At 45.8% G+C, this 22605-nt stretch overlaps 1 protein-coding gene across 2 annotated transcripts in view; it reads right to left on the minus strand.

Moving 5' to 3' along the window:
* Nucleotides 1-3460: 3460 nt before the first annotated feature.
* Nucleotides 3461-22605, minus strand: part of PRKCB (protein kinase C beta) — a 297800-nt gene continuing 278655 nt past the window's right edge. Inside the window, exon 17 of one of the 2 annotated variants that reach the window (XM_032460851.1) lies at nt 3461-4112. In XM_032460851.1, coding sequence (XP_032316742.1) covers nt 3960-4112 — 153 coding nt within the window. In that variant the 3' untranslated portion in view covers nt 3461-3959. Of the gene's footprint in view, nt 4113-7080; nt 10113-22605 lie in introns of those variants that run through there. The other variant, XM_032460850.1, reaches the window with a different exon arrangement.

The following is a 22605-nucleotide window of genomic DNA, read 5'->3' on the forward strand; positions in this document are numbered from 1 at the left end:
CCTACACGAACTTCAAGCTAATTAATATGTCTTGTTTTAAGCTGCTAAGTTTTGGGTTAATTTGGGTAATTTGCTAACAACGATCCACATGCCATCTAGGAATTCTCCATGCACTCCAACCTGCTTTAGGGTTAGAATCCCACACTGGGATATGAAAACAAATCTTCACGTAAGGATCAACTTTTCATTTGCTAAGCATTGTCCTCTATGCATTTATTTCCTTCTTAGACCTTGTGAGGAAGAGTGACTGGTTGAAAACAGAATTGACTGTTCTTGCATTTTTTTTGTCTGAACACCATTGTAATCTCAGCCCAACATCTGGCTTAATTTGGGCAGGCCATATGCCAGGCAGACTAGCACTTGATAGGACAAAATCCACAGTGGAGGGAGTGGGTTCAGTCACTGGGCAAGATAGTAGAGTGCAAACCTATTATTTTGGGAGGAAAAATTGGGATTCACTTTTGGAGGCATCATTGCTTGTCTAGGAAGTGATGAGCAGCAGAACTCCACATGGGTCAAAGCAGTTCCACATCAAAGCCAGGACAGGAGCTATCTGGCTTTCAGGCTTTTAGAACCAGAGAGTGATAGGTGGTACTGAATTCGGTGTCCCAGCTCTGGTCATCATTTATCTTGTTTTGCATTCCTCCCTGATTTCTCCAGCGTCTCAGCTTGTATGTGAGGTGAGAAAAAGAGCCATGGCAGGAATAACAGGCGAGGACTTCAGAATTTTGTCCTTATCGGTTCAAAAAGCCCATACCATCAGCTCTCAAGTGAACTCTTGTTACCCAGTTGACAAGCCTGAACTCTGGCATTGTGTCTTTGTATGCTGAGATTAAAGAGACAAATAACTGACTTCTGGTGATCTATGTGGCCCGGCCGTGGGGCAGCCCAGGAAGTTCCTGGAAATTTCTTTCCCATCTCTTATTTCTTTGATGTTCATAAATGGTGTTCATGAATGGTGCCATTGATGGACTGTGTAGTAGATATAAAATCAGCCACACATTATTTTTTCCATCCTCTGTCCATTTGCCTTGGCAACGTGTTTTTACAGCACCTCCCATCCAAAAGAAGAGACTACTTTTCAACCCCTTGACTTCCTTTTTTTGGGAAGCAGCAACCATGACGTAGGCAGAGGCTTGAAAAGTGCTTGTGCACTGGGGTTTGCTTCCCACTGCTGCTCTTTGGTGTCCTTAAAACCACCATCTGAGGAAGCCCATGTTCCAGACTGCTGGAATGTAATAGAGCATGTGGAGCAAAACCAAGCCAGTCCAACTTCACTTTCCCTAGACCAGGCAGTCTGTCAAGCATCGTACGTGTGAATGAGGCTATCCCAGACCATCTAGTCACCAGCTGACCTCCCAGCTGACTGAAAATTCATTAGAAAGTCCATCAGAGATCAGCTGGGATGGCCAGAAAAGCCACGGTCGTGAGTTAAATAAATGGTTGGTTTTGAAGTGGTTACTTGGTATTACATATTGATACAGACTTGTATCTCATGTATGTTTCCACCAAGTCAACTTCTTGGTGGATTTTGGCCCCTGAAGGCAAAGGACTATACTCACTCAAAGGTCAAATTTATGTCCTTGCCTTTGATGGTGAGTGTGGCATCGAAACAACAGGGACCTCTGTGGACCAAATGCAATGACAAGTGAGTCATTCTTTTAATTGCATCTCAGTATTGACTTGTCTCTCATACATCACCAGCCTTAAGGAATCTTTGGGATGGCCCCAAATTTCCATACCTCTCCCTTGTTCCAAGAACAGCTTTCAATTTTTATTCAGAGAGTGGTCCTCACCCAGTCCCAGCTAATGTGGTTTGGGTGCTACTCTACCCGTAGCGCCAGAGGTGCAGCTTGTGATGCATGTGGTGGGAAGTCTCTAAAATGACACCTAGAAGCCCCCACTTCCTGGAACTCTCACCTTGTATAATCTCTGCCCCATGAGTATGGGCTGGATTTACTGACTTGCTTCAAAAGAACAGAAAACAGCAATATGAAGGGATGTCACTTCTGAGATTAGGTTACTACTGAGCTTAGGTGGCTTCCAGATTAGACACTCTCACCGGATTCAATTTCCCCCAGGGAAACCAGCTGCCACACATAAAGACAGTTCTATGGAGATGCTCATTGGCTAGGAACTGAGGCTGCTAACACCGTGTGATTAAATTTGAAGTGAATCCCATCTTCCCCAGCTGAGCTTCCATACATGACTGCAACCCTGGCCGACAGCTTGACTGCAGCCTCATGAGAGGCATTAAACCAATAAAGCCACGCCCGGAACCCTGGCCACAGACATTTCAAGGTAATAAATGTTTGCTGTTTCAAAGTTTTGGAGTAATTTGTTACACAGCAATAGATAACTAATACAACATAGGTCTGGCCAGTCAAAGTACCTTACCCACCACCCCTCTCCACTCCAGATGCAGTGTTTGGTTCTGGGATATAGATGGGACCCAGCTGAGCCAGTCAGAGGAAACCACAGGGCTTTTATAGGAGCTCTCTCTCTTTCTTACCAGACATGATCCCAGGAAGATGAGTGGGTGGGACTTATGCAGTCTTCTTGTGCCTTTGTGTGGAAAGTCCTGGATTGTCTTATTGGTTTCTATATACCTGGTACCCAGAACTATGACTGGCTTTGACTCGGTGTTCAATATTTATGAAGGGAAAGACTGGTTTATATCTAGCAGAGGGAGAAAATATGTGGGGCTGGCATGAAACAGGAAGGAATCAGAAGTAGCAATAGCAACCTCCTCTAAAATATCATCTTAAATGGAACATGCCATCAAACATCTATAGAAATCCATGTATTTTTGTTTTCTAAATGTGATGCACAGACAACAGTGTCTTCTTTAAGTTGGCTTTACCAACTTTTAACTGGCAGAGTTTCAAAAATTCTGCAAAAAGTGCACTAGGATCCGTGGCCTCACTGTATCTACCCAATGCTCATTCTACTAGGCATCTTCCAAGAAGGGAGGGGGTGAATAAATTCTGTGGTGTCATAATGGATCTGATGTGACAGATTTGTTCTGTTCCACTACCCTATGGCACAGGAAAACATTAAGGTTATTAAGCTTGTGACTTGCAAACAGCAGAGGGCTCAACCTCAAATGGCTACAGCATCCAGGGAAGTGAATAGATAATGAAGGACAATAGGGGGTGGTGGAGACTGTGGTAAAATGAAGCACACACTGCTTTTAAAGGTGACCACAACTTCTCAGTTCTGTTGAATTATGTCCACAAGGGAATAAGGACCCAGTGCTGCCAGTCTTCTAATTCTTTTCAGGAGAATCTGAAAGTCCAGAAACTTATATAAAAATTCTATTTTTTACTGTTGATAATGATTTCAATTAAATAAAATTCTGGGCAAGTGAAATGCAGCTCATCTATGCATCAGCCTATGGCTCTCCAGTTTCTAACCTCTGCACCAGACTCTACTTAAAAGCAGACATGTAAAACGAGAGTTTGCATATATTAACTCGGTTTAATCATATCAATTCTTAAACAAAAAGTTTCCTCCAAGAGACAATAGTTCACAGTAACTGCAAAGCTTAGTCACAATTTTTAAAAATACTGGTCATGCTTAGCATTCAAGGGAGATATTATAGAATAACTGTAAAAACTTTTACCAGGAACATCAGCTTCTGACTTGGAAAAGTTACAAATACTGAAGCATTTTGGTAACAGACACAGTAGTTTTGACGTCGTCTGTTCATTTGATGAGTTTCTGGAAGTTTGGAAAATTGTACCTCTATAATTGGATAAAGCGCTTATTCTAAACTAAACATTTTCAAATGTAGAAAACAAACTAGCAAGCTACACATACAAAGAAAAGCCCTCTAGGACAAGCTTTCCGCGTGTTGAATGCCAGCATATGCACCGTGAATCCTGGAAGACTAGAGTTGTTACATACATTTGGCCCGAAGTCTTACACTCCAGGCTTACAATGGAGCTTGCATTCACCTACACGTTAATGACAAACTCTGGGTTAGTATAGGAGAAGCCAGCAAATTCATTTTGGTCCAAGTTCATGATGAAGAGCTTATCAGTAGGCGTGAGTTCCACAGGCTGTCTGGTGAACTCTTTGTCGAAATTGGAGGTGTCTCGCTTGTCTCTCTGCCAAATGGAAAGCAAACACATTAACACAGCATAAGGAGAAGGAAACGTGACCGAGACATGCCAGTTATTGGGAAGTGGCTGACGTCTCATGGGCAGAGTCAGGAAGAGCCCTGTGCTGACCATTTTTAGCAGCTGCAATGAGATACTATCCCCTAGCTTTCATTTCACATTGTCTGTTGGCTTCAGGAGAGAAAATTTGGTGGAAATTTTCTAAGAAAGGAAATGAGACATTGAATTTCTTTTAGAATTGCCAGAAAGTGGTGTGTGTGTGTGTGTGTGTGTGTGTGTGTGTATTTTGTTTTCTTTGTCTTTAAGATGAACCGAGTTAGAAATGACTTCTTGTCATGTACAATGTCTTAGAATTAGTCATGCAGTAGAGAGTCCGGGAGAAAACCATCCAAGAGCGCCCCCTGTGGCTAGGAGGCTTCTTTCTTTAAAAAGATAAAGAGCTCCAGAAGAAAGAGTGGCAAAATGGGGAAATCAGACCACTGCTCCATGAAAGGCATGGACCACTCATCCACCCCACATTCCCCGGTGCCATGGAAGCTTTGAAGGGATGCTCAGAAATCCACCCACAAACTAGAATTTGGGTCTTCATCAGCCAGAGGTTCTTCTAAGGATGTTTACAGCTTATATCTAGGAGCAAACTATTAGTCTAGGACAGCCTTAAAACAAACAAACATTTTACTCTCCTAGTTAGTCTGCCATTTCTTTTGGGGGGATGGGCACTAATTCCAGTTCCTTAACTACTGTTTGGGGCAACTTTTACCAGGGACTGGCAGAGGAAAGGCTGATAAAAAGATCTCACCCCTGTACGATGCTCTTACCTCTTCAGGGTCCTCATCAGCCTAGGTCGTCCCATCCTCACCACCCGCCTTGCCCTCTGTGGTCTGACATACGAGAAAACTGAGGCACAGGAAGGTAAAATGACTTGCACGAGAGTGGGTTGGTGATTTTTCATTTGACCACATCATTCCAAATTATGCTTCATCTCAGCCCCTCTGACTGGGGGGACAGCTTGATGGCTGGTTTATTGCAGGACAACCGGGGATAATGCCTGGATTTCACTGGTACCCAGCAGGTTACCGGGCAGGAAGCCAGATTCGTGTCAGCTTGTAAAGAGGGGGAGGTCAGTGAGGACTGACTGATTTGCTAGGGTTTGGCCAGTCGCCATGCATGCTTTAGGTTTAAGTCCTAAAGCGCACTGATCTGCAAGGATTTCTCACTGCTCGGCTCACTCCCCTTTACAAAATACTACTCACAAGAAAGTCTTCTTTTTGGCTGCTCCCCTGAGACAGGTGAAGTGTCCCTATGGAGGTCCCCACTTACTCTTGTGGGGTCCGTCTGGGAGTGTAGGAGTGAGGGGGACTTAAGGAATACACTTCAGTAAGTGTGGCTGGTGGGGACTTGGCTGAGACACCGGTGGAGCTGCTTTCTGGACAGTGGGCCATCTCCTGCCATGCTCCACCCATTCTGCTTCGTCTTGTCCTGTCAGCCTGTCCTGCGCTGTCCTAGGTACTGAATGCGTTATTTTCTGTGTTGGCCAAAAGCTCAAATGCTACCTTTCCCTTTAATGTTCCCTGTGCATCCCTCTCTGGATCTGACAGGTCATACTATAACATCTTTTTGATTGTATTCCTTGCACTTGCTGCTGTCAGATACTGTCATGATTATTTACCGTCTTTCTTCAGGAGGGCGGAGTCCTTGTCTGTGCCCTAGAGTGCCAAGACTTGGCACGGGGCAAGCCTCCTGCAATTATTTGTAGAATGAATGAATCAATGAATGAAGAGTTGACTAAAGATGAACCTCTTTGCTTTTTCTGACTTACAGCTGCCTCTGAGCTAGAGACCTTACTCTACAACAAAACAATGGAATTCGTTTCCATTGATCCTGTGAGTCTCTCATGTGGACCACCGTCTATTGTGAGCCCCAGTATGGAAAGAACTGTGTTAGGCCCCTTTGAGATCTGAGAGCTCCAGGGCTATGTGTGAGCCCTGGGTCTATCTGGGGCCAAAAGGCAGGCAGTCATCTCCTTTCAGGTCTCCCCATGTAGCCTCCCCTGCCTGTGGGCACCCAGCAGAGGTCCCCCTCCCACTAGCCCCAATTCTGGAAGCCCTTCCTCACTGGTTGTGCTGGTGATGACTGATGCTTCAAACAGCCAAGTGGTCCAAACAATACTTGCTGTCCTGGGCAGATCCTCATAAAAAAGATCCCTGATTTTACCCTAGAAGCTGGGAAAGAATGGGCCTCTCTGTTGGGACAATTCCTTTCTGGGTTGACAGTATCTGAAGCCACATGAAAACAGGCTCACTCATCCAAGGAGGGTCACTGAATTCACTGGTCTCCTATTCATTCCCCAAGAAGGTCATCGTGACCGTGCCTTGTGCTTTCTTAGAAGAGAAGCAGGTTAGTGAGACGTCTAAGAAATCAAAAGAGGGATGCTAAGATCCTGGGAGACCACTAGCCATGGCTGACATGGTAGACTGTGTTCAGGTTTCTTTGGATTTTCTTATTTAGTTTTTTTTTAATTCTCCTCTAATTAAAGTTATTTTGGAAAAATCTCAACCTGTCTCATCTAGAAGAACCAGGTGATGTGGGGCCAAGGGTCAGTGTCTCCCTGAGGGCCAGAAAGTGTCATGCCTGCAGGACTCGGAGTGATAAACCCAAGGTGAAACTCAGGACTCAGAATTGAGCTCTCCAAACAGTTCCCTCCCTCCATACAGGCATCTGTCTCTGCTCAAATCTTGGTAACTCTGTGGTCTGGTCAAGCATGGAGACATGCCTTTGGCCTTCTAGAAGGAAACTCGCCCCAGCTACCAACCTGCCTCTCTCTTTCCCCACCATCACCCTGTAGGATTGTTCCAGAAATCTGGGTCAAGAGGGAGCTGCTGCCTGTCTTCCTTCGGCCTCAAATGTGGTCCACAGAGCGAAAGAGGGGCCCCAAAGACTTCTGATGACTTCTTTCTTAAAAGAAGCCTTCCCTGATTATCCCAGAGACCAGGTATTTCTAGATCATACCATGCTGTTAATTACTTGTTTCATGACTGCCCTCCTGGATTGCATCTTCACGGTTCCCCACTATGCTCCTGGCTCCCAGGATAGAGCCCGGCACATAGTTGGTACTCAATAAATGCTGGTTGGGTGAATGAATGGAAGATGGAATGCATGGATGATTGCAAAAATAAATTTAAAATCTTTCTTCTTGGATACATTTGCCAAGTACTGCCCTGGGGTTATCCATGTTGCAAGCGCTGTTTCTCAGTCTCCTCGGTCCTTGAAGCTTAGACAGAAAAGGCAGCTTCAGGAATTCTGACTCCTGATCCCTCCCTACCACAGAAGGCTTCCCTGACCATCCCTCAGCATGATGGTTAGGGCAGCAGAGACTTTGGCTTGAGTACCTATTTCTGCAAACTACTAAACTTTTGAAAAATAATGGCAGCAATTTGGAAAATGTAGAGTATGGCAGATGTATAAATATATACACAGTATATTCCTTCTATCTATGTATCTATGTATCTATCTATCCATCTATCATCTATCCATCCATTCATCCATCCTACATTGTTCTCTAAAGTTATCTCTAATCATTTGTCAATGGTCCAATGGTTCTCCATGGTTTTTAACCCTCCTGAGAGCATATCCAAGGAAAGGCCTGGTGACCCAAAGGCCAGATGAGGGACCTCAAATAACTTGTCTTTCGGTGGGCACAGCTCAGAGATGGCAGCCACGGAGCAGAAAGATGTCTGCACCAGGAATGGGGAAGCTGGGTTTGCATTCCAGCTGGCTGACTGTGGGCAAGTCATTTACTCCCTCCACATGCCAGTTTCCCAACAATAAAATGAGATTTCCCTCCTTCTCTAGCCTCCGGAGCTGGTCAGCTAGGACTTCATGTTCGCTTCCCCTGACGTCTAGGTTGCCACCAGCACGGCAGCAGCAGGGATGGTCCCAGAGTCCTCAGTAAGGAGACAAGCGTGGGCAGAAAGGAGTGAACAGCAGGGGGCTTCGCTGAAGTGGAAATGAAATTATGGTTTTTTTCAAGATGAGAAATCTCACTTCAAGGACAGCTGTCAAGTTTTTTTAAGTTCTCTTGATGATCTCTTAGAAGCCTTGGCACTTCCAGAATCCCTTGACTGGTGATAAGAGTTCACTTAGGGCTGCCTGAGGATAGCAGGGGACAGAAGGCAAGGATGGAGAAACACCACTGTCCTTATCTGTTCAGACGGAAGTGGGATTTCTCCCACCCAAGGGGTTTCCTTGGGCTTCTGGGGGCTTAGAAAGCTGCTTGCTAGAAAGAAGGTTTAGTCTAAGCTGGAAGGACTGGCAATTCTGATAAGAAAGTCAAGAGCCCCTGGCCCTGCTCCGAGCTGGCCTCTAAACTTGACTCTAATGGGAATGTGGGCTTTGAGCTCTGATACCGTGGGAAGCCCCCCACTCAGCTCACCCCACCCCGTTACAGGCCACCAGGAGTCCCTGAATGGCCCACAGCCCCAGCCTCTCTGACTGGCTGAACACTGGGGCCACAATTAAGATCTGGGTTTAGTTGCTTTTTTTTTTTTTTTTCTGTCCTGAAGCCTCAGGAGGCCCCACTTTAGTTTGGGTCCATGTTTTTCAAAGAGAGCTGTTTTCCTTGAAATAGTATTTCTTCTTCTTTCTTTCTTTCTTTCTTTTTTTTTTTATTGTATGTTGATGCTAGAAGAAAAACGGCACATAACAGATATCCAGATACAAATGAACATTTCCACAAATATCTCAAAACAACATCACCGTGAAGAAGACAACTATCTATGCTTCAAGAAATGGGGTCCCTCTCCGAGCACTTAATTAGCTCCCCAAAGCCAGCAACAAACCTAAACAATCCCGTCCGCACAGGTTCCAGAGCTCTCTTCTTGGTAAATCAAAGCAGGTCATTGTGGTTAATAACATTTGGACACATATTTCAAAGCATGTGTAACAAAAATGACTAATTTTTTTTTTGCATCTGAACAATAACAGAAATAAAACCCCAAAGCAAATAAAGTTTGAAATGTAATGTAAAACCATGGCCCTTTGGGACCTTGCTAGAGTGACCATGTCTTTTCAGGGAGTGGGTCCAAATGCCCTTTTCAAGTAGTTTGAGGATGAAGGTGACTGGGGACACAAGAGTACCAGGAATTGCAGCCCTGAGGTAGCACCCAAGCTGGTTGCCTTATGACTCCTTGAGGTGCCTTTAGATTGAAATCTGTCCAAAGGCACACTCTTGGAATTTTAAAAGGGCATAGATAATCTTCTTAACTTTGAGCTAAAAAAAAAAAATACAAATAAGATTTTATTTTTAGCGCGTTCTTTTCAAAGCTCCTGGTGCCTCCAAACCAGGCAGACTGGAGGAAATTCCTTCTAAGTCAAAGCAACCATATACTTGGATACAAGCCAAGCTCCAGGTCTGGAAGTGGAAGAAAACTCATAGCATCCGATTATCCATTTGTTTGGTGGGAAAAAATCGGGACTGGATGGTTGGTGTTGGAAAATGTGTGAAAATGGCAGTGCAGGAAAAAAGGACAAAAAGCAGGCACGTTCTGTCCCCGCTGGATTGACTTCGCTGACATGCTGGGGAAAAGAAATGCAAGGGGACTTGGATCACGTGCTAATTATGCAGCTGCATTTCCCACATGCTATCTGCATAATCCCATCTCACAGAGATGCTCCAAACTACCTGAGGACATTTGGGTCCTGAAACATGGCCACTCTAGCCTCATCAGCAAATAAAACACGGATGCAACTTGGCAATGAAAAAAAAAATGTCACCACAATAGCTGTTGAGCTTGAATGACAGAAATGAAGGACGGAGATCTACACATCTACTTAGCTCTTGACTTCAGGTTTTAAAAATTCAGAGTTAACAAAGGAAAATCCTTCGAATTCTGATTGGTCAATATTCCTGATGACTTCCTGGTCAGGAGGTGTTAGGACGGGTGGATGGCGGGTGAAAAATCGGTCGAAGTTTTCAGCATTTCGCCCACACTATGAGAGGGGAAGAGAAGAATTTGTGGTGGGTGGGAAAAAAAAAAAAACAAAACAAAACCCAAAACCAAAATCAAACAGAACCAAACAAAACTGGGTGAGGTTTTCTCCAATCCCTTCCCTTTCACTTTGGAGAGGTTTCCATGATCAGAAATGAGAGCAACATAAGATGCAAAATTCCCATGACCATTGATTGGCACATGACCTTGGGCTCCCGACCTTCAGTTCCTGTAGCTCATGAGCTGCCCCTGGTCCTTCTGGGCAGTCAGGAGCTGGATGGCAAAGGCATGGGATGGTGGGGCTGGTGGCATGTGGCGTGTCCCCAGGACCCCACCCCAAGGAGTCGGCCAACCGCATCAGTTGAAGGAGATGGGGATTAAGGTCCTCAAGATGTTTCTTGTGGCACAAAATGCAAAGTAAGGATCCGTTCATACATCACCTGGGAGATCCCAGTATTAAGCAGCAGGTCCCTCAAAGTGCTATCCTCTGGCTCTCAGTCAGGAACAATGGATGTTTTCCAGTCCCACAGATACAGGGGTTTACAAACTCTGGTCAATGGAAAAAGATCTCAAGACCTGGGTTTGGTGCCTGCAATGGTTAGGCAACCACGAGGCCCTGGTTAGTGTGATAAGTCATCAGTCCTTAATTACAAGGTGCCAGGAAGTAAACTCAGCCATTCTCCCTCCAGATGGGAATGACGGGCGTGGGACGCAGCCAGACCAGTGCTTGGTGAGGCAATCTGGCTCTGGAGAGAAAACCATCGCCATTTCTCACCCACCCTGCTAGCCTTCTGTATGAAAATGTCCTGGTCTGAGGCAGAGTGGTAAAGTGTGTGTGCACATGTGTGTCCATGTGTATACCCACATGTGAGTACACACACATACACACTCCAGTTCCCATCTAATGAGAAAAGTCACTAAATCTGGAGTTCTTTGTTCTTCACCAGGAACACCCATTTGCATGACATTTCTAAGTGTTTCAGTGTCTACAGGAAGCCATCACCACCTAAGAACACAGTAGTAGCAGTAGTAGTAATAACAGTAATCATGAAGTTAATATTTATTGTGCATTTGCTATGTTCCAGGCACCCTGGAATGCTCTTGCCTTGAAGTATCTTATTTAATCCTCCCAATAACCCTATGCAGTGAGTAATATTGCCATCCCCATCATACAGATGAGGAGACTGAGGCCAAGGAGGTTATGTAATTGTTCAGGGTCACACTGCTAATGAACAGCAGAGCTGCCGTGTGAGCCAGGTCTGCCTGACGTCAGAGTCCAAGCCCCTGGCGCCATGTTGCAAGAACTGGTTGGTGGACATAGAGTGGGGCAGGGGTGTGGGCAGAGGGAGGAGATGCCAAGGATGGGGATGATGAGGTCTCTGGTGTGAATGGCAGAGAACGTGGTTATAACTCCATCACCAAGACAAAGAATGTAGGAGAATTCAGAAAGATGACTATTTCCATTTTGGACATGATGACTTTGAGGGACCACCATTTTAGGAGATGATCTGAGGGAGTTAGAAGTATGGGTTGTGGAGCTCAGGAGAGAGGTCTTGAAAAAAAATTTTAAAGGACAGACTATAGAGGGTGGAAAAAAGATAATAACAATAGTAACAGTAATAGTAATAAAAACCATTGAGAACTTTCTAGGCAACAACATTTGCTAAGTGCGTTGCAACCTTTAGCTTTTTAATTCGCGTAGCTACCCCTAGGAGGTGGGTATTTGATTTCCATTTGCCAAAGAGAAAACTGCCCTTAAAACTTAGAGCAGTAAAAGGAGAACCAGGGATGGCCCAGACTGATGGACCAGATGTGGGCTGCGAGTGGGAGAGAGGATGTCAGGGTGACTTTGGGTCGGGGGTACTTGGTGAGTGGGCTCCACCAGGGAGTAGAGTGTATTTTGGGGGAGAAATTGAGCACTTGGTTTCATTTATGACAAGTCTGAGAGTCCAGTGGGGATGTCAAAGGTTGGGCGGGAGTCCCCGTGCTGTGGTGGCAGGACTGAAATGGGAACTATCCCAGTGGCAGAGGCAACCGGGGACACTCGGAGATGGTTGCAGTCATCCAGAAGACAGAGATGTGGGGAAGAGGGTGGAGCAGAAGGATGGAGCTGGGAAAAACAGAGAGGTGTCGGTGGCAGGGACGGGAGGGGTGAGATGGCGTGTTACACGGGCAGCCCTGCGGGTGTCTCTCTCTGGCCTGGGTGTTAAGTCCCCAACCAGTCAGAATAAGAATTGTGTTCACTGAGACACAGAGAGTCTTCAGTGGCCATTTTTCTTTAAGTGCCAACAATTTCTCATCCACACCAGAAGGCTGTTGCTTTGCCGGGGCCTCCCCAGGGCCTGTGATGGGAGACAGAGAAACAGCTTCCGGCAGCCTTCCCCTCCCATCACTCCCCCCCACAGCCTGGGGAACAATGAAACCTTTAAGTGAGATAGCAGAGAGGAGACGCAGGGACAGGGGTTAACCAAGGGGGCACGATGCAGCGGGAGCGTGACTTCCCTGCTAATAAGCAGCTTACGAGGCTGGCAGATCGCAGCCTCCCTAAGTGTTTCCATGTTTTTCAAACGGAGCTGTCACTGTCCATTAGCTTCAGGAGCGCTCCCTAAATGGAGACGTCAGCCCCTGGGAGGCACAGCCCGGATCAGCGCTGCGCCTGCCATGTCCTTGGAGAATGGGCAGCGCGGCGGCTGTAGGATCTAACTACCAACACAGCGTGGACCACACCTGCTTCTCTGGCTGTCTTGGGTGGATGCTTCAGCCTCACTCAGTGGCTAAAAGAAAAACCATGCCCCTTGTCATCAGGGTGCACCGCTGCGGCTTCTGGAACAGGAATGGGGGCCAAAGCCAACGAGGTCACTTCAGTCACCTCTTCCAGGGTTGGAGGGGGAGTAAGGATTGTGACTTCACCTGTCCTCCAGAATTTAAGAGCCGAGATCATCTGAAGAGCTTATCTGTGAGCTATTTACATATGAACTTTTTTTTCTTTTTCTTTTTTCCTTTTTAATTTCTGTTTCTTTGTGTTAATAACAGCTCCGAGCCTAGCTGTCAATCGTGGAGTGGGCTCGGTCACAGCAACCACAGGGATCTTTCAAAGACACCAGCCTGGATACGTCACTTCCCTGCTCTTATCTGCGACGCCTGCCCACTGCCCAAAGCCGCACTCCTCAGCATGACTTACTGCCTGGCTGGAACCCGGCCCTGGTCACCCGGTCAAATAGCCCCATCACTGCCCAAGTTCCCCAGGTCCAACTCCTCCCGCCTGCAACATGCCCTCCAGCTATGCTGAAATACTCCAGGTTCCTAGACTGCTCATGCGCTCTCTCACCTCCAAGCCTGTGCACAGGCTGTCTCCTCCGCCAGGAACACTTGCCTCCCCCGTCTCCGAACACTTGCATCCTCTCTGTCTCCGAACACTGCCTCCAGAAGCCTCTCCTGGACCCCTCCTCTATACCCCTGAGTTTATCCCATCAAGATAAGAGATGTTCATCACAGAATTGTTAGAGGTAAAAAAAATTATTTGAAATCAACTCTCGACCTTAGGGAAAACAGTTAAATAAATAATGACACAACTATTTTATATGTTACCATGCAAAACGCTTTTAACATAAGATATAGAAGAATATTAAATAACAGTTACATATAATTAATAGCAGTGTGTACAATATGTTCCCATTCTATAAATTATAGACATACATGTGTCTGTACTGTCTGCAGGCGTATTACACAGGTGCTTACAGAGATCGGGGGAGCTACAGATTGTTCTGATTTTCTCCTTTATCTGTTATGCTTATTGTATTTTTGAAAATTTAAATGACCTTCAAATGTTATTATTTTTGTGTGTAATAAGAAAAAAAAACTACAAAAGCTATTTTAAATGAGGGAGCAATCACAGCAGAGAAAGGAGAGAAATAGAAATAAAGGGAATATTGACACTACATTATGAACTAACTATATTTCAATAAAAATATAATATAAAAAAAGAGAAATAAAGGGTATGGAAACATTTAGCCAAATTGTTAAAATCTGCCTGGTGCTGTTTAATGCGCTTCATCTTGTTAAAACCTCTAAGATCTTCCAAGTGGCTGCTCTCGTGAGCACTTTGGTGCTAAGAGGATGATGACAAAGGCTAATGTTTAAGGTTCTCTAAGTGGGCATCTTCTGCCCAGCAGCGTGCCTGCCGAGCATCAGATATAAGATGATAGGGAAGGAGGACCCTGTCCTTGTTGTTGTGGAGCTTAGAGTCTAGCAGAGGAGACAGAGCACACCCAGGCCATGGCATGGTGCCACGTGACCAGTGCTGCCACTTGGGAGGAACCCAAGAAGGGCCGGGAAGGCTTTCTGGAGGAGGTGACATCTACGCTGAGTGGGACCGGAAAGAAAGACATCGCTTCTTTGGAGGAGGGAAGGAAAGAGCCCAGGGAAGAAGTGGAGGTGAAGAGAGGGCAGGGACAGGGCAAGATGCTGGAGAAGGAGATAAGGGCCCACCCCACGCTGCTCACTGCTTAACCGGCGTTGGTAACAGGAGGCCGGTGGCACAGGGGTGCTTCCTGCCAGCCCCCACCCAGGCACCAGAGCATCTTCAGGAGCCCAGAGGAGGACACAGTGAAAAGACATCCAAACCACGAGTCCAAGTGGAAGACAAAGGAGTCTCCCGCTCTCTCTCTTTCTTAATGTGCAAATTCAATGAAACTCAGGATCCTTCTTACGCCTTGTGGTTCTCCGCAGCAGGAGGACGCAGGAGGGACCCAGCCAGCGAGAAGCAGCTGGCCAAGCACAGAGCTGCACACACATTTGGTCATCTAAAAAAGTCGTTTGTGGACCAAGTGTTTCTCCCAAGCAGTGTCAGACAATCTTCTGCACGGTCTGGCCTTTGGCAAAGAAGGAAAGATGAAAGTCTCCTTTCCTAATCACGAAGGTCCCTTAACAATCGGGGATATTTGATCTCTGTGTCTATCTAGGAGGAAGTCAGCAAGGGAGGGGGTCTTCTGTGCTTGATAGCAAGTTTCATTTAAAAAAAAATTTATTTGAAAATAACATGCCTGTTGGTGGGACTGTAACTGGTGCAGCCATTATGAAAAATAGTACGGAGGTTCCTTAAAAAACTAGAAATAGAGTTGCCATATGATCCAGTAATCTCACTCCTGGGCATATATGTGGAGGGAACTCTAAGTCAAAAAGATACATGCACCCCAGTGTTCACAGCAGCAGGACTGACAATCGCCAAGACACGGAAACAACCTAAATGTCCATCGACAGATGACTGGATAAAGAAGACGTATACACACACACACACACACACACACACACACACACACACACACACACACACTGGAATAATACTCAGCCATAAAAAAATAAAATAATGCCATTTGCAGCAACATGGATGGACGTACAGCTTATCATATTGAGTGAAGTAAATCAGACAGAGAAAGACAAATACCACACATCACTCATACGTGGAATCTTAAAAAAAATGAGACAAATGAACTTATTTACAAAACCAAAACAGACTCACAGACATAGAAAAGAAACTTATGGTTATCAAAGGGGAAAGGGGAGGGGAGAAGGGGTAAATTAGGAGTTTGGGATTGGCAAATACAAACTACTATAGATAAAATAGATAAACAACAAGGTCCTACTGGATAGCACAGGGAACCATATTCAATACCCTGTATTAAATCATTATGAAAAAGAATATATATATATATATATATATATATATATATATATATATAGAACTGAATCACTTTGCTGTATACCAGAAACTAACACAACATTATAAATCAACTAAACTTCAATTAAAGAAAATAAAAATAACATGCAATGTTTTGTTTTCCTCCAGATCCCAGTTTACATGCTACCTCCTCAGAGAAGTTGTTCTGGATCACCTGCAAGTAAGGGAGATCCCCTCATTCTCCTCTCTTGTCCTCTGTCAGAGCAATCTGTTCATTTCTTCCATGGGAAATAAAATATGTGAACATCCCAGTCTATAATTACATGCTAATTTCTCTGCTTATCTGTTATTGTCTACATCCCCATCTAGACTGTAAGGTCTGTGAGAGCTGAAGCCACATCTGATCTCCCATCACTGAACTTCCAGGTCCCAGTACAGGGTCCGGCACACAGCAGGCACTCGATGTTGTCAGATGGGTGACTAGCAGTGTGTACGAGGTGCTTATTATCAGGCAGACTGAGTGAGCACTTTACAAGCCTGATCTCATTTCATCCAACAGGTCTGTGGAGTCTGCTACACAACGAGCAACAGGACTTAGCACTTAAGTAACTGACTATGATTTCATCCCAGATTTGACAACTGATCCATTTACTGCAGAAACAACTTGCTCAAAAGCACCAAGAAAAATAAACAGCAAAATCCTCTGAGATCCCACCACCCCAATATCTTTACCAGGTTAACAGCTTGGTCTGTGTCCTGGATGGCTGGATGAATCAATGGATGGATTTTTTTTTTAATGCTTTAAAAACTGTACAACTGTTGATCTATTCTTTAGCCTGCTTTTAAAAAATGAGATGAAATACACTCTAACCATTTTCCCATGTCAACAAAGTATCATATTGTTCTTATCTGTTCTTCACCATTCATCCTAAACCTATGTTGCTGGCTTCAAGTCAACTAGCCCTCAGATAGCCATTTTCCCTTTTATTTGCCTATGTTTTTTATAGCTTTCTCAGAAGTCTCTAAAACTGGCAGGCAAAGGATTATCTCCACCTAACAGATAATCGGAAAAGTTAACAATCTGGTCAGGGTCAGACAGGGTAAGGAGGGGAACTGAGATTCAGAGTGGTTTGCTTGATTCCAAAGACCACAGGCTGTCTGAGACATCTCACTGCCTTGTAAATTGTATCCAATCTTGTGGCATGGACTTAAAAGTTAAGCTGACCTGGGTACCAATCCTGGCACCATCAAGTCCCAGATACACAATCTGTAAGAAGTTAGCTAAATCCCCTAAGCCAGGTTTTCTGTTTTGTCACGTGGACCCATCTTGCCGTGTGTGGTGAGGATGACTTGACAAAACACACGTAAAATCCCTGACATGGGAGCTGGGAGCTGCGGTTTGCTGAGTGCTGGCTCACCCAGTCCTGTCCAGTGAGCTAGTCTGATGGCTGCGGATATGCTCTGGCAACAGAGGGGGCCTACAGACCCTGCCACACACCCCAGTCTATCCTAGGACACCAAGGACTTTACCGTGAACAGGTACAGACAGGCACTTAAAACACAGAGTCTCAAAATCCTTCCCACCAAGGCTGGCGGGGTATGTGGGGAAGCCAGCAGGTGAAGCCAGGCCCTGGGGCTCCCAGTTAGGGAAGGTGAGGGAAAGATGTGGACCCAGGCACCAAAGGGTCTCATGCCCTCTCCCTCTCCCAAGCCTCGCTCCCTTGGAAGGACATTTCCAGCAGATTCACACACCACATCTGAGTTGTGGCTTTTCATACCCTAATCGGAGGGCATTTTGTGATTATTTTGAAGAAACTGCACTTTGTAAATAAACAAGAAAAACACTTTCTTTTCCCCCTTTCCCTCCCTGGGTCATGGGCCTGTCTTAATCCTCCAATTTTACTGTCATTAGAAGTCTTCATGGAGTCAGCGGTTCTACTGGGAAAAATCAGTCAGCTCAGTGCCATAAAAACGAGGGAGAAGAGGGACTTGAAAAGGAGGGAGAGATTCTGAGTTGATCCTACAAATAGACTTACATGTAGGAAACAAGGAAGCTACTGAAAGAAGGAAGTAGATTGAGATGTGCTGATAAAAAAACAAAACAAAACAAAACAAAAAAAACCCTCCAAGATGGAAGGGAGTAAAGGGAGGCCTGGGAATTGAGCACGAGCACTCACATCCTCGTGTGTGACCTGGACGACCTCCATGCCTGAACACAGCCTCTCCAGGAGGTCGCCCAGGAAGCCGATCGCGGTGGGCGGCTCTGGGAAGGAAAACCAAGGAGCCTGGTTAGGCGTCTATGGGGAGGTACTTAATTTCACTGCATCGCTTTTGATGCTGTTGGAATTTTTTATTTTTCAGAATTTTTTTTTTTTTCCTACAGGAAGGAAGATCAAAGTACCCAATTTGATGAGGTCAAGAACGATAAGACAAGTCGCCAAGAGGAGGCAATTTGGAGGTCACTGCTGACTCAGTGCAAGAAATTTCAATAGAATGGTGGGGGCAGAAGCCAGATTGCACCGAACTGCGGAAAGAATGGATGGTGATGAAGGGGAGAGAGCAAGAACTCTTTCCAGAATTTGTTCGTATGAGAAGATAGGGCAGGAGCCCCCGTGATAGGGCGGAGGGATCCCAGGTCTGAGGGAAGGGATTTTAAAGACGAGAAAGACTTAGCATGTTTCTGTGTCGAGAATGAACCAGAAGAGAGTTAGGAAGGACGTCTGCAGGTCTGCCTACTCAGCAGGGACATGGCTTTGTTTTTCTTGGAGGATCCACTCCTTCCTCTCTCCAAGATGTCTTTAGATAGGGTGGACCCAGCCCCTTGGCAGGTGACCTGCGCCTGGCCAATCAGAACACTCCATCACCCGGGCGCAGTGATTGCTTTAGAGATGAGCATATGTCCCAGTATCTTCCAATAAGATTGAGTTCCAGGATGCTGGGAATTTTAGGAAAAGGAAGCTCTTTTTCAGCAGAAATGACTAAAATAATGGGACATAAGTCTGGAGTAGCCATGCACCCAAGAAAGCCTTTGGAGAATGAAGAATAAAGTCAACAAAGAGGAAAACAATTCCAAGGGGTACTGAGAAGTGGGTTCCTTTTGACATTGTTCAGACCCTGGATCCAGCCACAACTAAATACTTGAAAAAAAATTTTGTTGTTGTTTAAGTCAGTTTGACTCAGGTTCCTATTTGCAACCACAGGGGCTCTGATTTATCGAGAAGGTGTAGGCAGTCTGGCCAGAGCAGATGTGCAAAGGAGACTGGAGAACAGGGGTTCAGAGCAGAAAGGGAAAGTCTTCATAGGGGGGCACCTGTTTGCTGACACACAGAGGGAAGGAGATCAAAGAGGTCAAGATGACCATGCAGGTGCAGGGAGGGCCCGGGAAGTTGAGGCCACCCAGCCACCCATGGGCATCTATGGGCCTCGACTCCCCTGTGACTTAGGAGATGGAGCCATGGGCTGAGACCAAGGAGCCTGGAACTTTAGGAGGGGGACCTTCAGAAAAGAGAAGTTTTGGGGATTTGCCCAGGGGGCTCAGAGAAGACTTAAGAGGCTGTCTGAGATTGGAGAGTCTGTGTCTGTGGAGGCTCAGAGAGGTTGAGTTACTTGCCCATCTTTACTCAGAGGCTGGATAGCAAGGCTGGTGTTTGAATCCTGGCTCCGTTTGACTCTCCGCCCATGTTCCTTTCTCTTGACCCAGTCTCCCTGGATCTACCTGCTCATTTTCTCACGTTCTCCTAATCGCTTTCTGGGGCATTGCGGTAAGAATTACAACCGGGGCAAAGCTGACAGCAGAAGCCAGAAACCAGACTCCATAGACATTCACCCAACAGAGTCCGTCCCACAGGAAAGTATTTAAATTGGGACTGGTCCAAGAGTGGTTTGAATCCCACATCTGTGCAGCTGAGTTTGGGAGATGAGAGAAGAAAGATCATAGAAGCCCAGAGGATGTGGGCTTTGAAGGTAAAGAAATAAGACTTCAAATTAAATTGGCTGTGTGACCACGGGCAAGTTGCTTAACTTCTCTGAGCCTGTAATAATAGCATCTATTTCGTGGGGCCGTTGTGAAGGTGAAATGAGATCAATAAATTAGATCAAGTGCTCTGCTATCTAGTGAAATTGAGTAACTTCACAGAACATGCCTGACCCTTTTGATTGTTACTGTTGTAAACAGTGTTATTAATAAAGCTTTGCATGCATTAAATGGGGGGCTAGTTGTCTTGTCTCGGTTCTATCATATTCCCTGTGTGAGTCACTTGGGCAAATCTCTGGGCCTCTGCTTGCTCATCTGTAGAATGGAAGGGTTGAAGTCCACTTCTAAGGCATCCTTCAGTTCTTGACTTGTTATTTTTCAGTGGCTACTGCCAGACACAGCCTAACAGTTTCATGCTCTGAAGGTCCAGCATGTGACCTTCCCGCCTACCATTTCAAACGACTGGCTCCTCTGCCAGGGGACAGCTCAAAGTCAGGCACCCAGCAAATGATTTAGGAACTTCCCTTGGCCCAGGAACAACCTGCCGATTTGAATCATCTTTCAAAGGGAGCCTGGTTGAGTCTGCAGTTTAAGGAGATTTTCCGTGGGTAGGTGGATGGATGGAACGGGAGGTGAACAGATACACTGACTCCAGGCTACATGTCCCCAGCAACTGCTGGCTGTTTGTTAGTAAGTGTATGGATGTAGCCTAATATTTTGATTAAGATCTCTGCAAACTCCACGTGCCGGAGAACCGAAAGAACAAACAGAACCGGGTAGGGGGAACGTCTACTCCTTAATGAGCTCGTCCGAGGCCTCATTTCAGATGCTGCCATGTTCGCCCTTCCAGGGGTTATTCAACGTCTGCTGTCTCTGTCAGCCTCGAAATCAAAGCCTTAAGCAACAAGGAAAGAGCACTGCATCTTTTAAAAATCCTGCCAGTGAATTGTGAAAGGTGTGGATATGCTACTTGTTTGTTGCAATATTTTAAAATAAATTGTAATTCATTTGAACTGTAAGAATACTGCAGTGCTTTTCTATTACATAACAGACACCACCAGACAGTATTCTCAAGGCGCTCTCCCGTCAGTGCCACCACAGACCTTAGAAGGGGCTCCAGGTGCTTCTAACCATCTTTCCAGGACACTGGGCAGGTAGATGCCATGGTTCAAGTCCTGGCTCGGCCACCTGCTAGCTGCGGGACTTTGAGCAGATGTCCTAACGTTTCCAAGTTTCGTGCCCTCATCTGCAATACGGCGACAATGACACCTACCTCATAGGGTTGTGAGAATTAAATAAGGTAATGCCCAGAAGGCACTTAAAACAGTGCCGGGCACAGACCAGAGTTCAGTATTTTTTTTCCCAATGCATCTGAACAGTACAGGTCTTACGAGAATTATTTTTAATCCCAATTTTCAAAAAGGGATTGCTCTCTTGAGCATTTGGTACTTCGGGGGAGCTGGGTTCTACTCTTTAATAAATCATGTTAAGTAAAAGTGAGATCCCTTACTTAAGCCTTGAATTTGGAGTTTTAATAGCAAACATACAAAGGTCATGCTTTGAGGCTTCCATGAGAAATGTCAGCACATCAAACACACACTCACACACACACACACACACACACACACTTACTTATACAGTGTAAAAGGCAATTGGGTTTGGAGGAGAATGTCACATGAATAGAACTGCAGCTCATTAGAGCCGTGCTTGAAGCTTTTGACCTCAGCTACATAAACAATGTTTTCAGATGACAGAATTACCGAGAAACCAAGCCCTGTGAGCGCGATCTGGCTTCTGCAGCAGTTCGGCATTTAGACACCCAGAGGATATGAGTTAACAGTATGTGATCCAGTAACCTACATAGCAATTTGGAAACGATTATTAAATGGAAGGCTGAGTAAAGGACAATGGGGACAAGGGGCTTTGTTTCTTTCTTGTTTTTGTTTTTGTTTTTCAGTTTGCAAGATTCCCAGACTTTGAAGATGTGCAGATGCCTTAAAATTCTACAGGGCAAAATGCACAGTGATAAGAACAGGAGAACAGGAGCAGACGTGATTGGCATCAGTCTAGCGGACAGGCAGGGCTGGAGTCTGTGAGCCTGACACCGAGGCTGGAATAAAAGGAAGGAGGGGGTGAGCGTGCTGATCACGTCCAGATAGCGCCAGATGGCCACCCAGGATGAAAGGATGTAGGAAACCCGGCACTTCTTAATGTCAGTGGCCCATCCAGCTGGACCCAACCCCTGCCCACGGAGAACTGATGATCAGATTGATCACGTTTTAGAGCAAGAGTAGAGCCATGTTTACTAGCAGACAGGTTGCTGTACACACACCCTAGCGTTGGTTGAAGACTCCACGGACTGTCATGAAACAAGGTGTCCTTGTCGCCTTGTTACTTTTCTCTCACGCTTCAGTTTGGTTCATCTTTGCTGCCAGATGGGTACGTTGATCCCAAGGGCTGTCTCCTTGGGGCAGCTGGAGCCTTGAGCCCAAGGTCTGTGTCTCTCCCTCGTTTTCACGGCGAGCCCGGCATTAGGTGTTATGGACACCACTGGACCTCAGAGAGGCGAGTCACGATAATATACGAACTGCCATCAAGATCTCAATCGGGCACTCCGATTGACACATCCTATGCGAGCCTGTGACACTGCGATATTACAGCACCGCACACTACAAATTCTCCGATAAGACATGCTCCCCACGGTGTGGCCTCAAAGCACCGCACCCTCCGCTATGGCACAGCCGAATCCCGCGCTGATCACCCAGACAGAGGGAGCCTCGGGTCACAGCCCTCACACATGGACCCTCCCATACCGCCATGTCATTTACGCCGATGGGAGGAGGC

Source organism: Camelus ferus, chromosome 18 (genome assembly GCF_009834535.1).
Source record: "Camelus ferus isolate YT-003-E chromosome 18, BCGSAC_Cfer_1.0, whole genome shotgun sequence".
Taxonomy (NCBI): Eukaryota; Metazoa; Chordata; class Mammalia; order Artiodactyla; family Camelidae; genus Camelus; species Camelus ferus.